The sequence below is a fragment of the Arachis stenosperma genome, chromosome 7 (assembly GCF_014773155.1).
Source record: "Arachis stenosperma cultivar V10309 chromosome 7, arast.V10309.gnm1.PFL2, whole genome shotgun sequence".
Taxonomy (NCBI): Eukaryota; Viridiplantae; Streptophyta; class Magnoliopsida; order Fabales; family Fabaceae; genus Arachis; species Arachis stenosperma.
In genome coordinates, this window is record NC_080383.1 from 9,589,960 (window position 1) to 9,606,025 (window position 16,066).

The window sequence follows — 16,066 nt, forward strand, 5'->3', positions numbered from 1 at the left end:
AACATGATGGAATTTCACTATAATCAATCTGATTACAACTTGTAAAGTGCTAACCCAACTTACAAGGGGATTCCCACAGAATCATGATACACAACATAGATGAACAAAGGACCTCTAAGACATCTATGGCTTTTCTTTCAATTTTGCACTCTCTGCCTCTTTCCGCTCTATGGCTTTTTCATTACAAACCTCACTGTTTGCCTTTTACCATGAGACTCAAGACATGACAAAATTAAACAGAAAAATACTAAACAGAATACATTGAAGGAGAAGAGAAATCTGTTAGCTCAGGTAGCTCTGAGAACTCTGTGCCTTGCACTCTCAAATTTTCTCCTTGCTTCAAACAGTGGTTGTTCCCCCTTTTTAAAGAAGAGGAAAGCCTCCACACTTGAAGCCAAAACCGAACCAACTTTCTTCCTCCTTCAACAAAAACAGAACCGGTTCGGCCACTCAGAGAGAGAAGAGATAACCATGCATTAACCAACATGCAATTACCTCTAGTCCTTTCTTGATCATCAACCTTCATCAATCCGGGCTCTCCATCCTTGGCTTCCTCTCCAAGATGGATTTCTGGCCCTTGATGCCTCATGATGATGATGACTTCATCTGCTTCAATCTCTGCCTTCAACCATCACTTCGCCACTCTAGCTACTCCCTGTGGTGGTTGAGCAGAATCAAAGGCAATCCATGCTTCAAGAATCTCCTCTAGCTGGCCGAATCTTCTTCTTCCATTTTTGAGCATGAAAGGCTCAAGATAGCTTCACCAAAACTAACCACATTTGGTAAGCATCTTAGCCACAGCTCATCTTTCTTTTGGTATGTTTTCTTGCCATCATTAGCTTGATGGTCTTAGGCGCATGCAACATCTTCCTTTCGGTGTTGAAGAATATTTCTTCCATTGTTTCCTGGACAAGAACCGAATAGAGAAGAAGAAAGAGATGAGAGAGAATGAAAAGAATCTGAAGAAAAGTAATGCCAAGAGGTTAAACAAATTGATTAGGCATAGCTTGCTTTTACTTCCCTAACATAGAGTGGCGTGTAAGTCATAATAACCATCAATCACTTCAGCTGAATTTTTCTCTCTCATGTTCCCCATGCATTAATTAACAATGTAATAGATTTTGAAATCCATCACTTTGTTAGAGCTTGGTTCCGTTGGAAGCACTATGCTCTCATTTTTCCTTTGTTTCGGACCAAGCATGGAACCTGTTCTCTTTAGTATAATTTGGGCTTGTGACAATATGATCAAAGCTGGCCCATTTGATAAGCATTTGCTTTCCTGATAAAATTGTTTTCGGATCAAGCATAGAACACACAAGAAAGCATCTGTTTGGGCTTGCAACAATAATATTTATTCTGGCCCATTAATATAAAATTTCAGCCTCATAGTATAAAGCATGCAACAATGCTAATTATTGGGCTTAAGTCAGAAACTCATTTCCCGGCCCATCATAAAACCTGCAACAAAATTATTAATCAAAATATATTAAATGAGAATCAGATTAATAATTTTATAATTAATTATTTTTAACAATGTTTAGTCATCACAAATATTAATTTAGAGTTTTCCAAACTCATCAAATTATATTTAATTATTTATCTGTCTCTAACAGAATTATTTATAAATTCTAATTATTTTATTTTATTTTAAAATTTAAAATTATTTTAGTAATTAATATAAATAAGTAATATTATTCTTCCGTAAAGAATGACAACAACATACAATAAAAATTCAATCTCAGTTTCGAAAGCATGGACGCCATTGATTCAGTGTTCGAACCTCTCAGAGGGTTTTCCAAGGACAGCGTAAGGCTTGTCAAGCGTTGCCATAAACCGGATCGCAAAGGTACCTTTTCTTTTTCTATTAATTTAATAATGATTATTTTGATTTGAATCTCTATGCTGTGAATCTGAATTTTTCCTTTTCGTTCGTAGAATATTTCAAGGTTGCTGTTAGTACTGCAATCGGAATTACGGTTATGGGATTCGTTGGCTTCTTCGTCAAGCTCATCTTCATTCCCGTTAACAACATCATCGTCGGATCTGGTTAGGTATATGATTTCTAATTGTTTATTTTTCAAAAATTTGTGATTTATTTACAAAATTGTTTTGTGTTTATAGCTTAGTTTGATGTGTTATTTGAGTGTGATGCAGCAATTTGGTATGAAACTATGAATAAGGAGTTTAAAAGGGGGAAATTGTAATGTTGTTTTATTGTATGCAGAATATGGTTGATTTTGTGCTTTCTTACTGTTACTTGAGATTAGGGTTTGAAATTATGCAAATTTACTTTTAGATAAAATTCTTTCATACAGTTACTGTTTTGTGCATAGTTTATTATTGAGAGGGGTGATAGATTTACAAATCAGTTTTCTTCTTTCTGTTTTTTTTATTATACCAGTGAACTTTACTGTAACTTGTATGTTTTTTTTGTGTTGCTTTTGCTTATGCTGAAATTAATAGAATAGGTCTATAATCACTACATATAGTGTCAACTTATTTTCTAAACAATTTTGATGATATCTGCAGGATGATGATAGCCACAATCACACACACAGTTTTAAAGCAAATGGTAGCAGGAGTTCTTCCCACATCAACTTTTTGTTAATTATAGTTCTGCTGTATATCACTTTTTGTTTTCCATCCTTGGTGTCTTTTGGGAACATTACAGTTTTAATTTAAATTTAACCTTTCTTTAACATGTGTTAGAATTGGCACCGTTTAATTTAGCCCTGGTCAGGGGGAAATATTTGATTGATTTACATGTAACATTGGTGTTCTGCATTTTTGTTTTCACGTTCTGAAGCTAAAAGTTCAATTTGATAGACAAAATGGTCCGTTACATATTTGATAAAATCCGTTTGTGGTTTCGCATGAGCATGACTAAACTACTTGAAGTGAGACAGGACTGAATTGTTAGTGAACTTATGACTTGAGTGCCAAAATTATAGTTCAACGAAGAATAAAATCAAACGTTATTATAGTTCTCATTTACACGAACTAAAGTTTGATTCATTTATATGTATTAAAACAAATCAACTAAAGTTTTGGTAGCATTATTACTCATTGTAACTTTGCAAGTTGCAACCTTTTTGGTAGCATTATTACTCATTAGTTGCCTCATAGTACTCGATGTTTTATGAGGCCACTTGCTTCTAGCAACTTCTAAATTTAAAGGGAAATTGAAGTCCATTAACTAGACAACATAACAAGTTGCAAGATTTTAATTTTATTTCAGGCTAGAATTGTGTTTGGCACTCACTATACTTGATGATAATGTTGGCAATTGTGAAAGGGAGGTTGAATTAAGTTAGTTTTAAACAATGAAGTTTTTTGTTTTATTTTACAGAAGCTAATTATACAGGAGATTTTTTTTATTTTATCTTTAAAACCAAAACAAAACAGATTAGAGTAGAGAAGTAGAGAAGTAGAGTAGAGAAGGAGAGAACAGAGTAGAGTAGAATTTTTACATACACCAATACCAATGAATTACAATCTATTTCATCTAGTATTTACCACAAAACTTTTAAACTAAGTCTAGTAACCACCAATTGCTATTCCAATTTGGCAAAGGAAACCTAACTGGTTCAATGAGCAAATGCTATCCCAACTTGGTAAGGAGAACTAATCCTAGTTCATCAATACCCAAATACACTTTTTTTAACTTTTTCAATGTATCTCTCTTGCCTCTTTTCTCTCATGACTTTTTTATTTTTCACCTCACTATGATTTGTCTTTTTCTCAATTACAGAAAGATAGTCATAAGCCCATAACAATGAAATCTAAAATGAAGCACAACATTGAAGAAAAATAATTCTGCATGTATGAAATGATATTCTGAATTTTTTACTCTATTTTCCTTGTCTTCAAATGTTGGTAAGAGCCAAATATATAGTGAGAAACTTGCTTCATCAAATTGATTCATTGCCTCTTCATGTTCCTTGCTGATTCTGTCCGTTGTAGCTGTCTTCCTTGGCATGCATTGCTTTTTCATTTTGTTCCACTACTTCTGTCGTCCTTGTAGCTGCTTCACTAACCTCTGTTGTTCATATATATTTTTATTTGCTCTACCAACCTCTGAAATTTGATCCTCTGCTGTTCTTAGTGTAATGTTGTTATCCTTGTGTTTGTTGTCTCTTGTTCTCCATAATGTTGCCAACTGTCCCTTTTGTTTTTGCTTTCTTAGTCAAACCATGCAATGCTGAACCATCTTTCTTGGTTTAGTGATTCTGATTTTTGTACTCTCCATCACCATTGGATTGAAGCTTTGATTTGAACATTGTGGAGTATTCACTGAACCTTCATGATGTGGGCTGAGATGAATATATTAGGCTTGTAATACTCATAAACCATTAGCACACTTTTAGATTTTTAACCCAATAACAATGTTCGTCATCATATTATCAACCTAAAATAAATTATAACTCAACAATACTTCTTTCTACTTATTAGTACAAAATTTAAACTATTTTTCTAGATTAATTACAGAACAATGGTTATTATTTTAGTTTTTAAACAATTATATCAACCATGTATATCTCATCTGATTTGCATAGCATAGTTTACATGACATGAGGTTTTCAATTTTCATCTCTAGAAAAATAATAGAATAGAAGTTTTTTAACAGGAAATCAGAAATTTTAAAAAATCAGTGATAGTTATTATAAAATTGATTACCACAAATTTTAATTTAACCTGCAAAGTGCAAACCAATGTTTTTTTTTTTAACCAAACCCCTTGATGGCTTAACACTAGCATTAAAGTGTTAGTACAAAAGATTTGATTTCTTTATTTTAGTCTTGATTACAAGTTACAAGTTACAACAAATCAGGTTTAGAAAATTGAATCTATTACAAGAAATCTGGTTATAATGATCTTATTATTCTACCATTGTATGTGAACAATATGTTAGTAATAGGCCCAACAAATAATGCATCCAGATTGTATTATTTTTCTGATATAGTTATACACTATTAGGAAACTGTAACTTTCTCTCATTGGCAAAAGTTTCTTTCTACGATGTAACAGAACATTCCTCTCAAGATGATTGTGCCTTCAGATTTGTCGTGTCCCCTTTTGGTGGAGTAATTGTTGCCAATGATATAGTTCTACAATGTTTTTTTTTTTTTTGTGTCTTGTTCTGTAATGTCTAGTTTTTTGTATGTTAATGCTATTAGCATTTCTTTATATCTATAAAATGGAATTTTTTTAACAACTTCTCTCATGAATAATGTGATTCGAAAACTAATCTTTGATGAAGAAGAAGACAATGAAGGTGAACATAATGATTTTGGAAAAAGCCTAATCGAACCTTTGACTTGGAAGACTATATAGAATAATTTAGATAATTTAATTTTATGGTTTTCTTTTTTTAGTGTTATTTATTTAATTTATGCAGTCTCTCCCAGTTAAAAATTATTGTAAATCTTTTAGACGATATTTTAAAAAAATCTCATTTTCTTGCTACTTATATCTTTTATAATCCTTCTTGTATTTTCTTTAATATACAAATTAGCTTATCTTTAATTAAAAAATGATAATTATTCTAAGTAAAAGAAATAGTAATTATCTTATGAGTTTGATTTTAATATCTTAAAATATTTATTATAGTCATTCAATTACATCGTTTTTCTAATAATTATTTATGTAATTAATATAAAAAATAATTATTTTTATTAATATAATATTATGTAATTGAATACACATATAAAATTATTTTATATTAAATTTAAATTCTTATCTTATATTTTATTAACAGTTTTGTTTATTACTATATTTTTAGAAAATAATAAGATATTAACATTTTTAATGTAAAAAGAAAGGAATTTACTAGTGCTGATTGAAAGTAAAAAAAAAAAAAATCAGCTAGAATTTCTCTTAATTTTTTACTATAATTAGTTAAACAATTTTTAATTAAAAGATCAACAAACTTTAATGTATACCCTTTTTTTTATATCACTATGTTGACAACTGGTAACACACAACGGCACAGATAGTCAGATACATATGAATATCTAATAAATAAAATAAAATAATATTAATAAATTGATTTATTACAATTTATGAGTTTTCTTTTTCTGGCACCATTTTCCCCTCATGTTCAAAATCCAGAATCCCCAACTAAATCATGTATCAGCCAGAAAACACAAATCAACAACAGATTCTGTCATCGGAAAAGAAGCCTGAGCCGCACGTGTTACATGCCACATATATAAAAACCACACATCCCAAAATCAAAAAACTTGTTCTTCCCTCTTACGTTTGTAGTCCAAGGTTTGTTTTTGTAACACACCCTCTTCAAAGCTTTAATCTTTTGTTGCTGCTGTTGCTGTTGCTGCTTCAAGATGGAAGGTTTGACCTCCCTCAAGGTACCCTTTCAGGCCTTTTCATCATCTTCCAGACCTAGAAGTTGGATTACCTCAACCCAAGTGAATGTTTCTAGAAGAAACCCGTTTTTCACTTTCTCTGTCCGTGCTCAGGTGATTTTTTTTTTATTATTACCATAAATTTTATATCTTTTGTTGGGGTTTTGTTGTGCATTGATATGGGTATCTCTTAAATTTGTGGGTATGTTGATTTTTCATTTTGGATTTGGGTTCAATTGGTGTATGAATTGCAGAATCTTGTACTTATGAGGAATCCCAGTTGATTTTATCATGTGTTATTGTCTCTTAAGTTGGATTTCTTGTGGTTCACTGATTAGGATAAGTTTAGATTAGAACCATTGGAATAAATCAATTGCAACCACATGAATTTGACTAGTCCAAATGATGAAACTGATTGTAATAATTAGCCTTAATATGCTGTGAATGTTAATATGTGTTATAGAAGTAGAACTTGGGTTCAATTGGAATGCAGAGTGCAGAACACTTTTTTCAATTTTGGAGGAACCCTGATCAGTTTTTTTAATCATTTGGTTCTGTGGATGGTTTGATTAGGTGGAGTCTACTGAGGGTTCAGCTACAATTGCTGCAACCTCTGCTGAATCTGTGGTAGAGGCACTGAAAGTGAAGGAGTGGGAAGTGGGAATGTTCCAAGATGAAGTTGCTGCTAGCCAGGGTATCAGGATAAGGAGGAGACCACCAACAGGACCCCCTTTGCATTACGTAGGACCCTTTGAGTTCCGATTGCAGAATGAGGGCAATACGCCCCGTAACATTTTGGAAGAGATTGTGTGGAACAAGGATGTAGAAGTTTCACAGGTACTGATGGTTGATTTGCTTTATTCTCGATTTTTCTGTATATATGTATATTCTGGAAAAAAACTGCTTTAATGCGGAGTAATATTTGATTTTCAGCTTAAAGAAAGAAAACCCCTCATTTCTCTGAAGAAGGACCTTGAAAATGCTCCTCCTGTGCGGGATTTTATTGGTGCTTTGAGGGCGGCACATGAGCGAACTAGACTTCCGGGATTGATAGCTGAAGTGAAGAAGGCTTCACCAAGTAGAGGTGTCTTGAGAGAGAACTTTGATCCAGTAAGTTCATTTTGTTTTTCTGCTATTGTTTTTATTGCTAGAATTATTATATTTCTTGTTTCTTTGTAACAGCTTTGGACTTGTTACATCATAGGTGCTTGATTTCAGTCATGTTTGCAGTGATAGGTCTTAAATGATTTCATGATGTATCAATTTTTTCATTCAAACATCTTAAGCTTTTTGCTTCCCTCATACACTATGAAGTGTTTTTATCCCTTTCTCATGACCACCAAAATGAGTTGTTTCATCCCTCATGATATATGCTCTATATTGCTGATCTTATAGGTTGAAATTGCTCAAGCTTACGAGAGAGGTGGAGCGGCATGTCTAAGTGTTCTGACAGATCAAAAGTATTTTAAGGTAAACAACTAACTTGAAATTTGTTAGAAACTGAAATTTGTTAGAAACTCTATAATATTTGGTCAAGTGAGAAATTGGTCTTATTCCGATGCTAAATAAAAACTATTGATCCTGGTTTATTGATTCAGGGAAGCTTTGAAAACCTTGAGCTAATAAGAAAGGCTGGAGTAAAGGTTTGCTTTCTGAATTGCATTACTGTGGTTTCATGCTTTATGTAGGCCATGTTATTGACTCTTAAAAAAATTTGCAGTGTCCTTTGTTGTGCAAAGAGTTCATCATAGATGCATGGCAACTCTATTATGCTCGAATTAAAGGTGCAGATGCAGTGCTTCTAATTGCTGCTGTTTTGCCTGATCTTGACATAAAATACATGATTAAGATATGCAAAATACTTGGACTGGCAGCACTTGTTGAGGTACCTGTTGTGTTTCTTTGTTTTGTTCCCTTAATTTCATATAACATCAAACACTAATGGAACCTTTTGTGATTTTACTGATATATGATGTTAATTTTGAATTCAATCATATTATATAGTGTAAACTTGTCTTTTATGTGGACCTGATATGAGTTGAGGTGTGAATAGTGCATATATACAAATTTAATTCATTAACGGAATGATTTCTTTCTTTAAGACAAGAATTTGATTGTTGTGTGGTATTTAGGCTGAAACCATGAATTGCTATAAAAGGTTTCATGAATGTGATACTCAATCTGTTTGGCATGTTCTTGTTTGTTATTACCTCATAGTCCTAAGTCAACTGTGTACCGAATGGTTTATTTCGTGATGGCTCGGAGGAAAGAAAGCTTCTCTTATTTTGAAAATCTTATGATTGTTTTCTTCTAGGTGCATGACGAGAAGGAATTCGATCGTGTTCTCGGCATAGAGGGGATTGAGCTTATTGGCATCAACAATCGGAATCTTGGTAGGCATCACTATTTGTCTTTCATCCTTTTTGGTCAATTTGTGAATATATCTAAACTTTGAGGCTAGGATCATCAATGATTGATTTACCTTTATTGGCTTGCAGAAACATTCGAGGTGGATATTGCCAATACGAAGAAACTTCTTGAAGGAGAGCGAGGCAAGATAGTCCGTGAGAGAAACATAATTGTAAGTAGCCTTTTTTGTTAATTGCAGTTACATTAAAGTGATGTTATCTGAATCTTCTTAACCCTGCTAATGGTTTTATGGCTTCTTCAGATGGTAGGAGAATCTGGTCTTTTCACACCAAATGATATTGCATATGTGCAAGAAGCAGGTGTTAAAGCTGTAAGTATTGCAAGTTTAATATGTACATAAAAGTGATTTTGACTTAAATTTTTGTAACCAATTGTATCATATAATGTTAATGTGCCAATTTTACTTTTATGCAGGTATTGGTTGGAGAGTCTATTGTGAAACAAAATGATCCTAGGAAGGGAATCACCAACCTCTTTGGCAAAGATATATCTCTCAGTTGAATTCACCAACCATTTCTTGAGATATTTGAGTCAACAGATTTTGCTAGTCCTTGATCTGCTCATTTCTGCCTTTTATTGTATTAAATTATCAAACTCTTATTAGTAGTAAACTTATGCCAAAATAAATTAATGTATATCTAAAGATGCTTTTCAACCAAATATATGGTTTTGTCCCATTGGATTTATTCAATCTACATAAATTCTTAGCATGTTCCATTGTTCCTTAATCTTATTCTTGTGGCTGTGTTGTAAATGTGAAGAATTATTGGTTCTTTCATTATAAGAATTCTGTTTGCATGTGTGATTAATTGATCATAGCAGATCAGTGTGAATAACTAGTAGAATAACATAAGTTACAAGTTTAGGTACATTCTAGTTTGATTCTACTTCCCTTTGCTCACTTGAAGTATCACATTTTCTAAATTCATTCCGAGATTCAGAGATTTAAAGCTCAACCATGAGACATGGCACCTTATAAATACATGATATATAAATTTCTCACAAATACTAATAAGTACTCAAATAAATAAACTAAGTGAGAAGAATGAATCTACAAAAGCTACTAGCTCCCTAGTATCTGATTCCCTTGGCAACCTCAAAAAAATGTGCTACATTCTCCTCAGGAGTTCCTACAACAATTCCATGACCAAGATTCAAGATATGCTTCCCTCTACCTGCTTTTCTCACAGTATCATTTATTCTCTCAGTGATGAACTCTTTTGAACCAAAAAGAACACCAGGATCCACATTCCCCTGCACTGCCATGTTTGGACCCAACCTTTTTCGTCCCTCGGCCATGTCCACTGTCCAATCCAAACTAACTACGTCGACACCTGTCAATGCTAGCCTCTCAAGCAAACCCCCTGAACCGCTCGCATAGAGGATTATAGGTAGTTCTGGATGAGTTTTCTTCACAGTGTCTACGATCTGCTTTAAGTATGGTAAGCTGAATTCTTCGAAATCGACTGGACTCAATTCTGTGGCCCATGAGTCAAAGATTTGAACCGCTTGAGCACCGTTGTCAGCTTGGTATTGTACATATCTTGCCATTGATGATGTGAATTTCTGTAGTAATGAATGGAGGACCTGCAGAAGGATCATGGTTCGATTAAAGGCATGGAACTTACAAGCAAACTACATATTTGGTTTTGTTTTTGTTTCCTATTTTCACTTTCAATGTTATGTTTTCAAAATTTTTTAAAGGGAAAAAAAAAAGTAAAAATAATAAAATCTTATTTTCTGTTTATGTTTCACTTTATATGAATAGGATCAAGCTTAAGTCTTAGATTCGCAATAGAGCTGAAGACTTCTAGCATCATGTCCAAGTAACTACTGATAGGCCAACAAGAATGTGTTTACCTTGGGTTCGGAGAAAGCTAATCTCTTTATTTTTGAGAAGTGCTTCGATGAGCCTCCTTCAACCACATATGATGCCAGGGTGAACGGAGCCCCAACAAAACCAAGAACCGCTGCTTTATTATCCACCTGCAATCATCATACAGCTTTTGATATTCAATAAGGGCAGAGAAATAATAGTTTTGTACCATGAGACATAAATATCAACCAAATTATCTTAAAAGCAACATTCTAGAGCTAAATAGGTTGATGAGTTCTCAAAATTATACACTTATTTGGGTATCTACTGACATATGACATTAATCGCGATTTTCATGTCATTACAACCTTCCACCAATGCCACAAGTCAGTATCCATCCATAATACAGTAATACACAGCTAGACTTTACAACAACAACAACTAAGCCTTGCCCACAAAATAAGGTTGCCTATTTGGATTAAAAAATGCCATGTGTCATATAATAAATGTTAATAGACAAATAATTTCCTCTCCTTTGTGTTTGACTGTACTGAAATGATGATGGTGTTAAAGAAAATCAGCCTGAATGAACAAAAGCAAATACGTGGAAACTCTTAAACGGGAATGGGACCAGTGAGATACCTCTTTCCTCAAAATTGTAAGTGCTTCACCAACATAAGGAACTGAATCTTCAGGAACAAACTCTCTCACTTGATCCACCTGTGCGGCTGAGCGAATCGGATCAAATATGATAGGACCCTTACCCTTCACAATATCAAAGGGTATGTTCATTCCGGAAAGTGGGGTAAGAATGTCTGAGAATAAAATCACCTGTCGCACAATCATATGAAGCAAACTATTATTGCTATTGAATGATGATGAAATGAAAATCATAACACAATGCCATAAATAAATATAGAAATGAGCGTTAAGAGAGTTATCTTACCCCATCAGGCTTGAAAACATTCCATGGTTGCAATGAAATTTCCACTACAAGATCAACATTTTCAGATCTTTCGCGAAATGAGGGATATTTCTCACAGATGATTTGGTAACTCTGTTTAATAAGTTCGGTAAATTAGAACTATTTTCAGTGAAGAAGAAAACTCATATTGCAGTGACTTGTGCATACTATAGTCAACTACATTGCAAGCCACAAGAATCTAAAAGCAAAATATCAGTACCTAAACTCACAAACCACAGTTCATGCAGGATGAAAACCAGCATGAACCGATAACTCTATTGATGCAATCGCAAATTTTGTACTTGAAGGACATATTGACATTTAAATTTGCACGTGACAAAGAAAGTAGGAAAATTTGAAACATCAAATTCTAAAGACAAATCTTTGCAAATTACAATTGAGTTGTTCTCATTGTATGAATTCCCAAATGCCGAAAACTATAATGCAAACAGAACCATTAACTGCATAAACCTGCCTTCATGTACCTCCCTGCTTGCCTCATGAGCCAAACCGGGGGCCTCTCAACATCTTCTCCACGAACTGCATTAAGCAAAAGTGGTTCGGCAGCAGCTGTGGCCTTCGCTTCAGCAACTGCTCCTACATGTAATTTTCAAGAATTCAGATTCCAGACTAAACTCAAAAATCACTTAAATTCTCTGTGAAAGACATCAATACAAAATCAAGACTTTTGCTATGGACTGTTGGAAACCAAGAAACATGGTATCAGCATTGTGAAATGTAGGACGAATGCATTTTATAGGATTAACAAAATCTGTCAACTAGAGTTCCGAGCTGTTTAAACTACAAATCTTCTATCTTTCGGCAGGATAATTCTACAGCAAAATCACCCTAAAAAGCTGCAAAAATGACATGCTTAAAAACCAAAATCATTAACTTTCCAGTATTCTACAAATGAGCTGGCATTAGGTCGAACAGGTGAAAAGCACAAAAAGGAGAAAAAAAATTCTGCGAGAACACAAGCATAATTCACAAACCTACACTTCTAAAGCTAACACAATTTCAATGTTGGATTAAAAAAGAAATAAAAGAACAATTGAGGAAAGAGTGATATAGAGAAAGGGAAGATTACCTCCAATGGAGCAAGTAATTGGGTGTCTAGATTTGAAGGAAAAATTGGAACTTGAAGAAGTAGTTCTTCTGGGGGTGGAGGAAGGAATATTGGGAGTGAGTATGGTGGAGGTGAAAGTGGTGTTGATGCTGGACATGGCTGAAGCTGAAGATTGAAGGGTTGGGTGTCCCTTTTGGTTGGCCAAAACCAAAGGGAAAGAGAGATAACAAAAAGGGGAAATCAATCAAGAACCTGATCTGATCCTTGCAAGAATCCACTAGACATTGACTTTCGCCATGTCAGCACTCCCTACACTACTCCTACACAAACATAAATACTACTATCAATAATTCAATATCAATATCAATATTATAAATAAAATTATGTAAATACTAAATTATGATTTTTTATGTTTAAAAAAATTTCTAACTCTTGCTCTTCTGATAGGTGATAGTATATACTGTATAGGAAGGGTTTTTTTTTCTCTTTTTTTTTAATACTAGGATAAATTATTAAATTACACATAATAATTTTCTATTTGTTAGTATATACTCATTTTCTGTCTATTACATAATTGAGTTGTAATAGCATTAAAAATAAGTTGTAAGAAAGTCATTTTTAATCTCCACAATCTCTCTATGCAAAGAGAAATCATAAAGAGGGAAAACATAAAAACTCATTTTCTTTTAAAGTTAATGAATGGCATTTTTGTCATTGCAAATTTTGCAATTATAGAAAACAAAATAAAATAAAATAAAAAATACTAATACACAAGGGAAAACTATTAGTTATACTAATATACTAGTCAAATAAAATAATTGTGTGTAATTTTAATAAACTTTGTGAGTGTAATTTATCCTATATAGTATATACTATATAGGAAGCTAAGTACTATATTATTTAGTAGTTACATTATTTTACTGCTATGACTTGCAAACATTCAAAAACCTATCATTGAATACTCTTCATGGTGCCCTTAAACAAGCCAGTCAACATTGGATAAGCTTACTATAAATAACTCTTGCTGGTGGTGAAGTTCTTAATCTAAGGTCAGGTTTCCCTTTAACCAAGTTTACTTGATTTTTTTTTATGTATAAAATTTACTTTTAAGGGATAAGAATCTCTAGAGTTTTACTTTTATTTATCATTTTTTGTGAAAAAGCAGGAACAGACAACCACATTTTCTACAAAGTCCTCTTTCAAGCTTCAGTCATAAAAGATATTGTGCACAATATAAAAATGCAACCTCAACTTTTTTCATCTAGCAACATCAAAAGCATTATATTCATTTCATATTAAGTGATTTGATCTCATTACAATAGAAGACATTTACATTGGCTAGTGGCTAATTGCTATGGACCAACATTTGACCAAAATATATATGGATTGATGAAAACCACCACTCTTTATCTTAAATTACATATCAGCAAAAAAACCAAGAGAGATTGTATCCTTCAAGCTCCATGATGCAAAGAAGATCTTCATTGGTACAAAATTCCATACCAATATGGTTTCTGTACAACAGACAAATAAAATAGCTTAGAAACTGAAAGTAACTAAAATTTTCCATCATTGCTAATACTATGATCCTTATATATTCACAATGATCTCGATACACAAAGTTTAAGTAGTTCATGTAATTCGCCTAGGAAATTATTGTCCAATGGACATGTAAACATGCAGACATTAGAAAGGGGAATAAAAGGTTTAATAGACACAATAGCATTGAAATTCGGGGTTAAATGCAAGTCGAATTGTACCAAAAAGAAATTGACAAGTTGAATAAGAATTAAGCAGGAAAAAAAAAAGAAAACAGATACAAGGAGAATGGAAGAAAGTTAAGTACCATATTCACAAAACAGTCATTCATCATCTTAATTCTCCTAATCAGAGTCTATAAATGTGACTTTTCCTTTGGCCTGTAAACCATGCGAACAAATCATGACTGAAAATGATGTTCATATAAAACTAACTGCACAACTTGACAGTGGAAAATGGAATCCATCATGACTTGTAAGAAGGCAAACCTTATCGCCATCGTTGTTCTCAAGATTCTCAACCAATGCTGATTCAGCCTCATCATCCACCTGCACCGTTTCATCTTGTCATGGATAGAGTGTGAATCTTGAACTCAAACAAACGAACACCATCAATTAAACTTGAGTATAACAAACAACCGTTTGAGGATCATGATCGACAATGGAAAAATTTGTTCAATGTGATAGTTTAAGCATAACAAATTCAGAAATTCCTAAGTGAAACTGCACAAGTGGTGTTAACTTCAATGAATTCTCAGGATCCCAAAACCATTAAGCAAGAACACAGGAAATAAGTTTCAATACTAGCAAATACGAAAACACTATTTTGGTGTATCAGATTTTTCTGTTACCTTTATGATCTCTTCAGCCTCCTTCCTCAAAGTATCTTTGTAGTAACCGTCCACTACTCTAGCATGAAATACATATGGAAATTTCTCCTGAAAAGAACAAAAAAAGGAAATCATGCTTCAAAGGAAACACAAACTTCATGTCAAAGATATTAGAAGGCCGAAAGGTTTTACCGAGTCATTCATGCTTTTCCACTTCTCAAACCCCATCCTTTCAACCATAAGCAAATTGTTTAGTTGATGATTCTCTGCAAATTGTTCCCTGGCAAAGAAAGCTAATCAATATGAACATGAATTTTACCACAAACCAAACATGAAAACCTCATTTCAATCGCAAACAAAGATTGTAGTTATTCAACATAAAAAAAGAAACAGAATTATTTTAAATCTACATCATATTTTTAAATGGAAAGAACACGGCTACATAAAGCAAAACCTTAATTGACAACATGTTTGAACATGAATCCTATCATGAATCATGTTTACATTCAAAAAACTAAACTTAACATATATCAAATATAAAGCCATTCATGTGGATCAATCAAATACCTTACCCCATGTTTACATTCAAAAAATTAAACTTTAAAGATGTCAAAGCACAAACATGGCACCAGAACGAAATTGAAAGTTCATTGATACTCCACTAAACAAACATAGGGTCAAACAAAATATAAGATCATGAACACTTGAGGGTAAGAGAGGGAGAAAGTTACATAAACAAACGGAAAGCAGAACGAGGCTGATCAAAAAAACGTGGCTTGGATTCGGGAAGTGATTTAGTTTCAACCATTCCTCTAAACCTCTTAGGCTCCATCTTGTGCTCACAATCATGAATATCAGCCAATGCAATCGCCACAGAAACCCCACACGTACCACTACACAAAAATAAATAAAATTAGGGAAGAAAAAAAAGAAAATAGGGACATAGAAAGATTTGTTTGCATGCAATGATCGAATACCATTTCTGAAAGGCGCTTCCATCTGGAGCTCGTAGAAGGGGAAATACCCTTTTCCTTGCTCTTGGTCTTGCTGCCAT

General features: G+C 33.3%; 4 protein-coding genes across 5 annotated transcripts; 2 read left to right on the forward strand and 2 right to left on the reverse strand.

The window, feature by feature from the left end:
• Window positions 1-1,707: 1,707 nt before the first annotated feature.
• LOC130941781 (protein transport protein Sec61 subunit gamma-like) lies at window positions 1,708-2,769 on the forward strand. The gene is made up of 3 exons (XM_057870372.1): window positions 1,708-1,846; window positions 1,936-2,051; window positions 2,530-2,769. The coding sequence occupies exons 1-2, from the start codon at window positions 1,753-1,755 to the stop codon at window positions 2,049-2,051; spliced, it is 210 nt and encodes a 69-aa protein (XP_057726355.1). The 5' UTR covers window positions 1,708-1,752; the 3' UTR covers window positions 2,530-2,769.
• A 3,310-nt stretch (window positions 2,770-6,079) lies between these two features.
• LOC130940865 (indole-3-glycerol phosphate synthase, chloroplastic-like) lies at window positions 6,080-9,548 on the forward strand. Its single transcript, XM_057869136.1, has 10 exons — window positions 6,080-6,479; window positions 6,939-7,202; window positions 7,299-7,475; window positions 7,761-7,835; window positions 7,964-8,008; window positions 8,086-8,250; window positions 8,680-8,758; window positions 8,864-8,946; window positions 9,037-9,105; window positions 9,210-9,548. Exons 1-10 carry the CDS (start codon window positions 6,345-6,347, stop codon window positions 9,294-9,296), a joined length of 1,179 nt encoding a protein of 392 aa, XP_057725119.1. The 5' UTR covers window positions 6,080-6,344; the 3' UTR covers window positions 9,297-9,548.
• Window positions 9,549-9,597: 49 nt separating this feature from the next.
• LOC130940863 (uroporphyrinogen decarboxylase) lies at window positions 9,598-12,937 on the reverse strand. 2 transcript variants are annotated; one of them, XM_057869135.1, is made up of 6 exons: window positions 12,666-12,937; window positions 12,051-12,166; window positions 11,558-11,668; window positions 11,254-11,442; window positions 10,656-10,781; window positions 9,598-10,382 (listed from the first exon to the last, which is right to left on the reverse strand). In XM_057869135.1, exons 1-6 carry the CDS (start codon window positions 12,799-12,801, stop codon window positions 9,867-9,869), a joined length of 1,194 nt encoding a protein of 397 aa, XP_057725118.1. In that variant the 5' UTR covers window positions 12,802-12,937; the 3' UTR covers window positions 9,598-9,866. The 2 variants fall into 2 exon arrangements, with proteins under 2 accessions (XP_057725118.1, XP_057725116.1); XM_057869133.1 differs by having other exon boundaries at window positions 12,051-12,172.
• Window positions 12,938-14,527: 1,590 nt separating this feature from the next.
• On the reverse strand, window positions 14,528-16,066 carry LOC130939361 (high mobility group B protein 3). Its single transcript, XM_057867471.1, has 6 exons — window positions 15,990-16,066; window positions 15,754-15,905; window positions 15,205-15,305; window positions 15,034-15,120; window positions 14,672-14,731; window positions 14,528-14,563 (listed from the first exon to the last, which is right to left on the reverse strand). Exons 1-6 carry the CDS (start codon window positions 16,064-16,066, stop codon window positions 14,528-14,530), a joined length of 513 nt encoding a protein of 170 aa, XP_057723454.1.

Excerpts from the sequence above, each read along its gene's own strand:
- LOC130940865 (XM_057869136.1), top strand. The coding sequence starts at position 6,345 with ATGGAAGGTTTGACCTCCCTCAAGGTACCCTTTCAGGCCTTTTCATCA. Across the intron at positions 7,836-7,963 it reads CAGATCAAAAGTATTTTAAG|GGAAGCTTTGAAAACCTTGA; the intron begins GTAAACAACTAA and ends TTATTGATTCAG. Across the intron at positions 8,947-9,036 it reads TCCGTGAGAGAAACATAATT|ATGGTAGGAGAATCTGGTCT; the intron begins GTAAGTAGCCTT and ends TGGCTTCTTCAG.
- LOC130941781 (XM_057870372.1), top strand. The coding sequence starts at position 1,753 with ATGGACGCCATTGATTCAGTGTTCGAACCTCTCAGAGGGTTTTCCAAG. Across the intron at positions 1,847-1,935 it reads CCATAAACCGGATCGCAAAG|AATATTTCAAGGTTGCTGTT; the intron begins GTACCTTTTCTT and ends TTTCGTTCGTAG.
- LOC130940863 (XM_057869133.1), bottom strand. The coding sequence starts at position 12,801 with ATGTCCAGCATCAACACCACTTTCACCTCCACCATACTCACTCCCAAT. Across the intron at positions 12,173-12,665 it reads AATTACTTGCTCCATTGGAG|GAGCAGTTGCTGAAGCGAAG; the intron begins GTAATCTTCCCT and ends AATTACATGTAG. Across the intron at positions 10,782-11,253 it reads TTACAATTTTGAGGAAAGAG|GTGGATAATAAAGCAGCGGT; the intron begins GTATCTCACTGG and ends TGATGATTGCAG.
- LOC130939361 (XM_057867471.1), bottom strand. The coding sequence starts at position 16,066 with ATGGCAGCAAGACCAAGAGCAAGGAAAAGGGTATTTCCCCTTCTACGA. Across the intron at positions 14,732-15,033 it reads AGGCTGAAGAGATCATAAAG|GTGGATGATGAGGCTGAATC; the intron begins GTAACAGAAAAA and ends GAAACGGTGCAG. Across the intron at positions 14,564-14,671 it reads AGAACAACGATGGCGATAAG|GCCAAAGGAAAAGTCACATT; the intron begins GTTTGCCTTCTT and ends CATGGTTTACAG.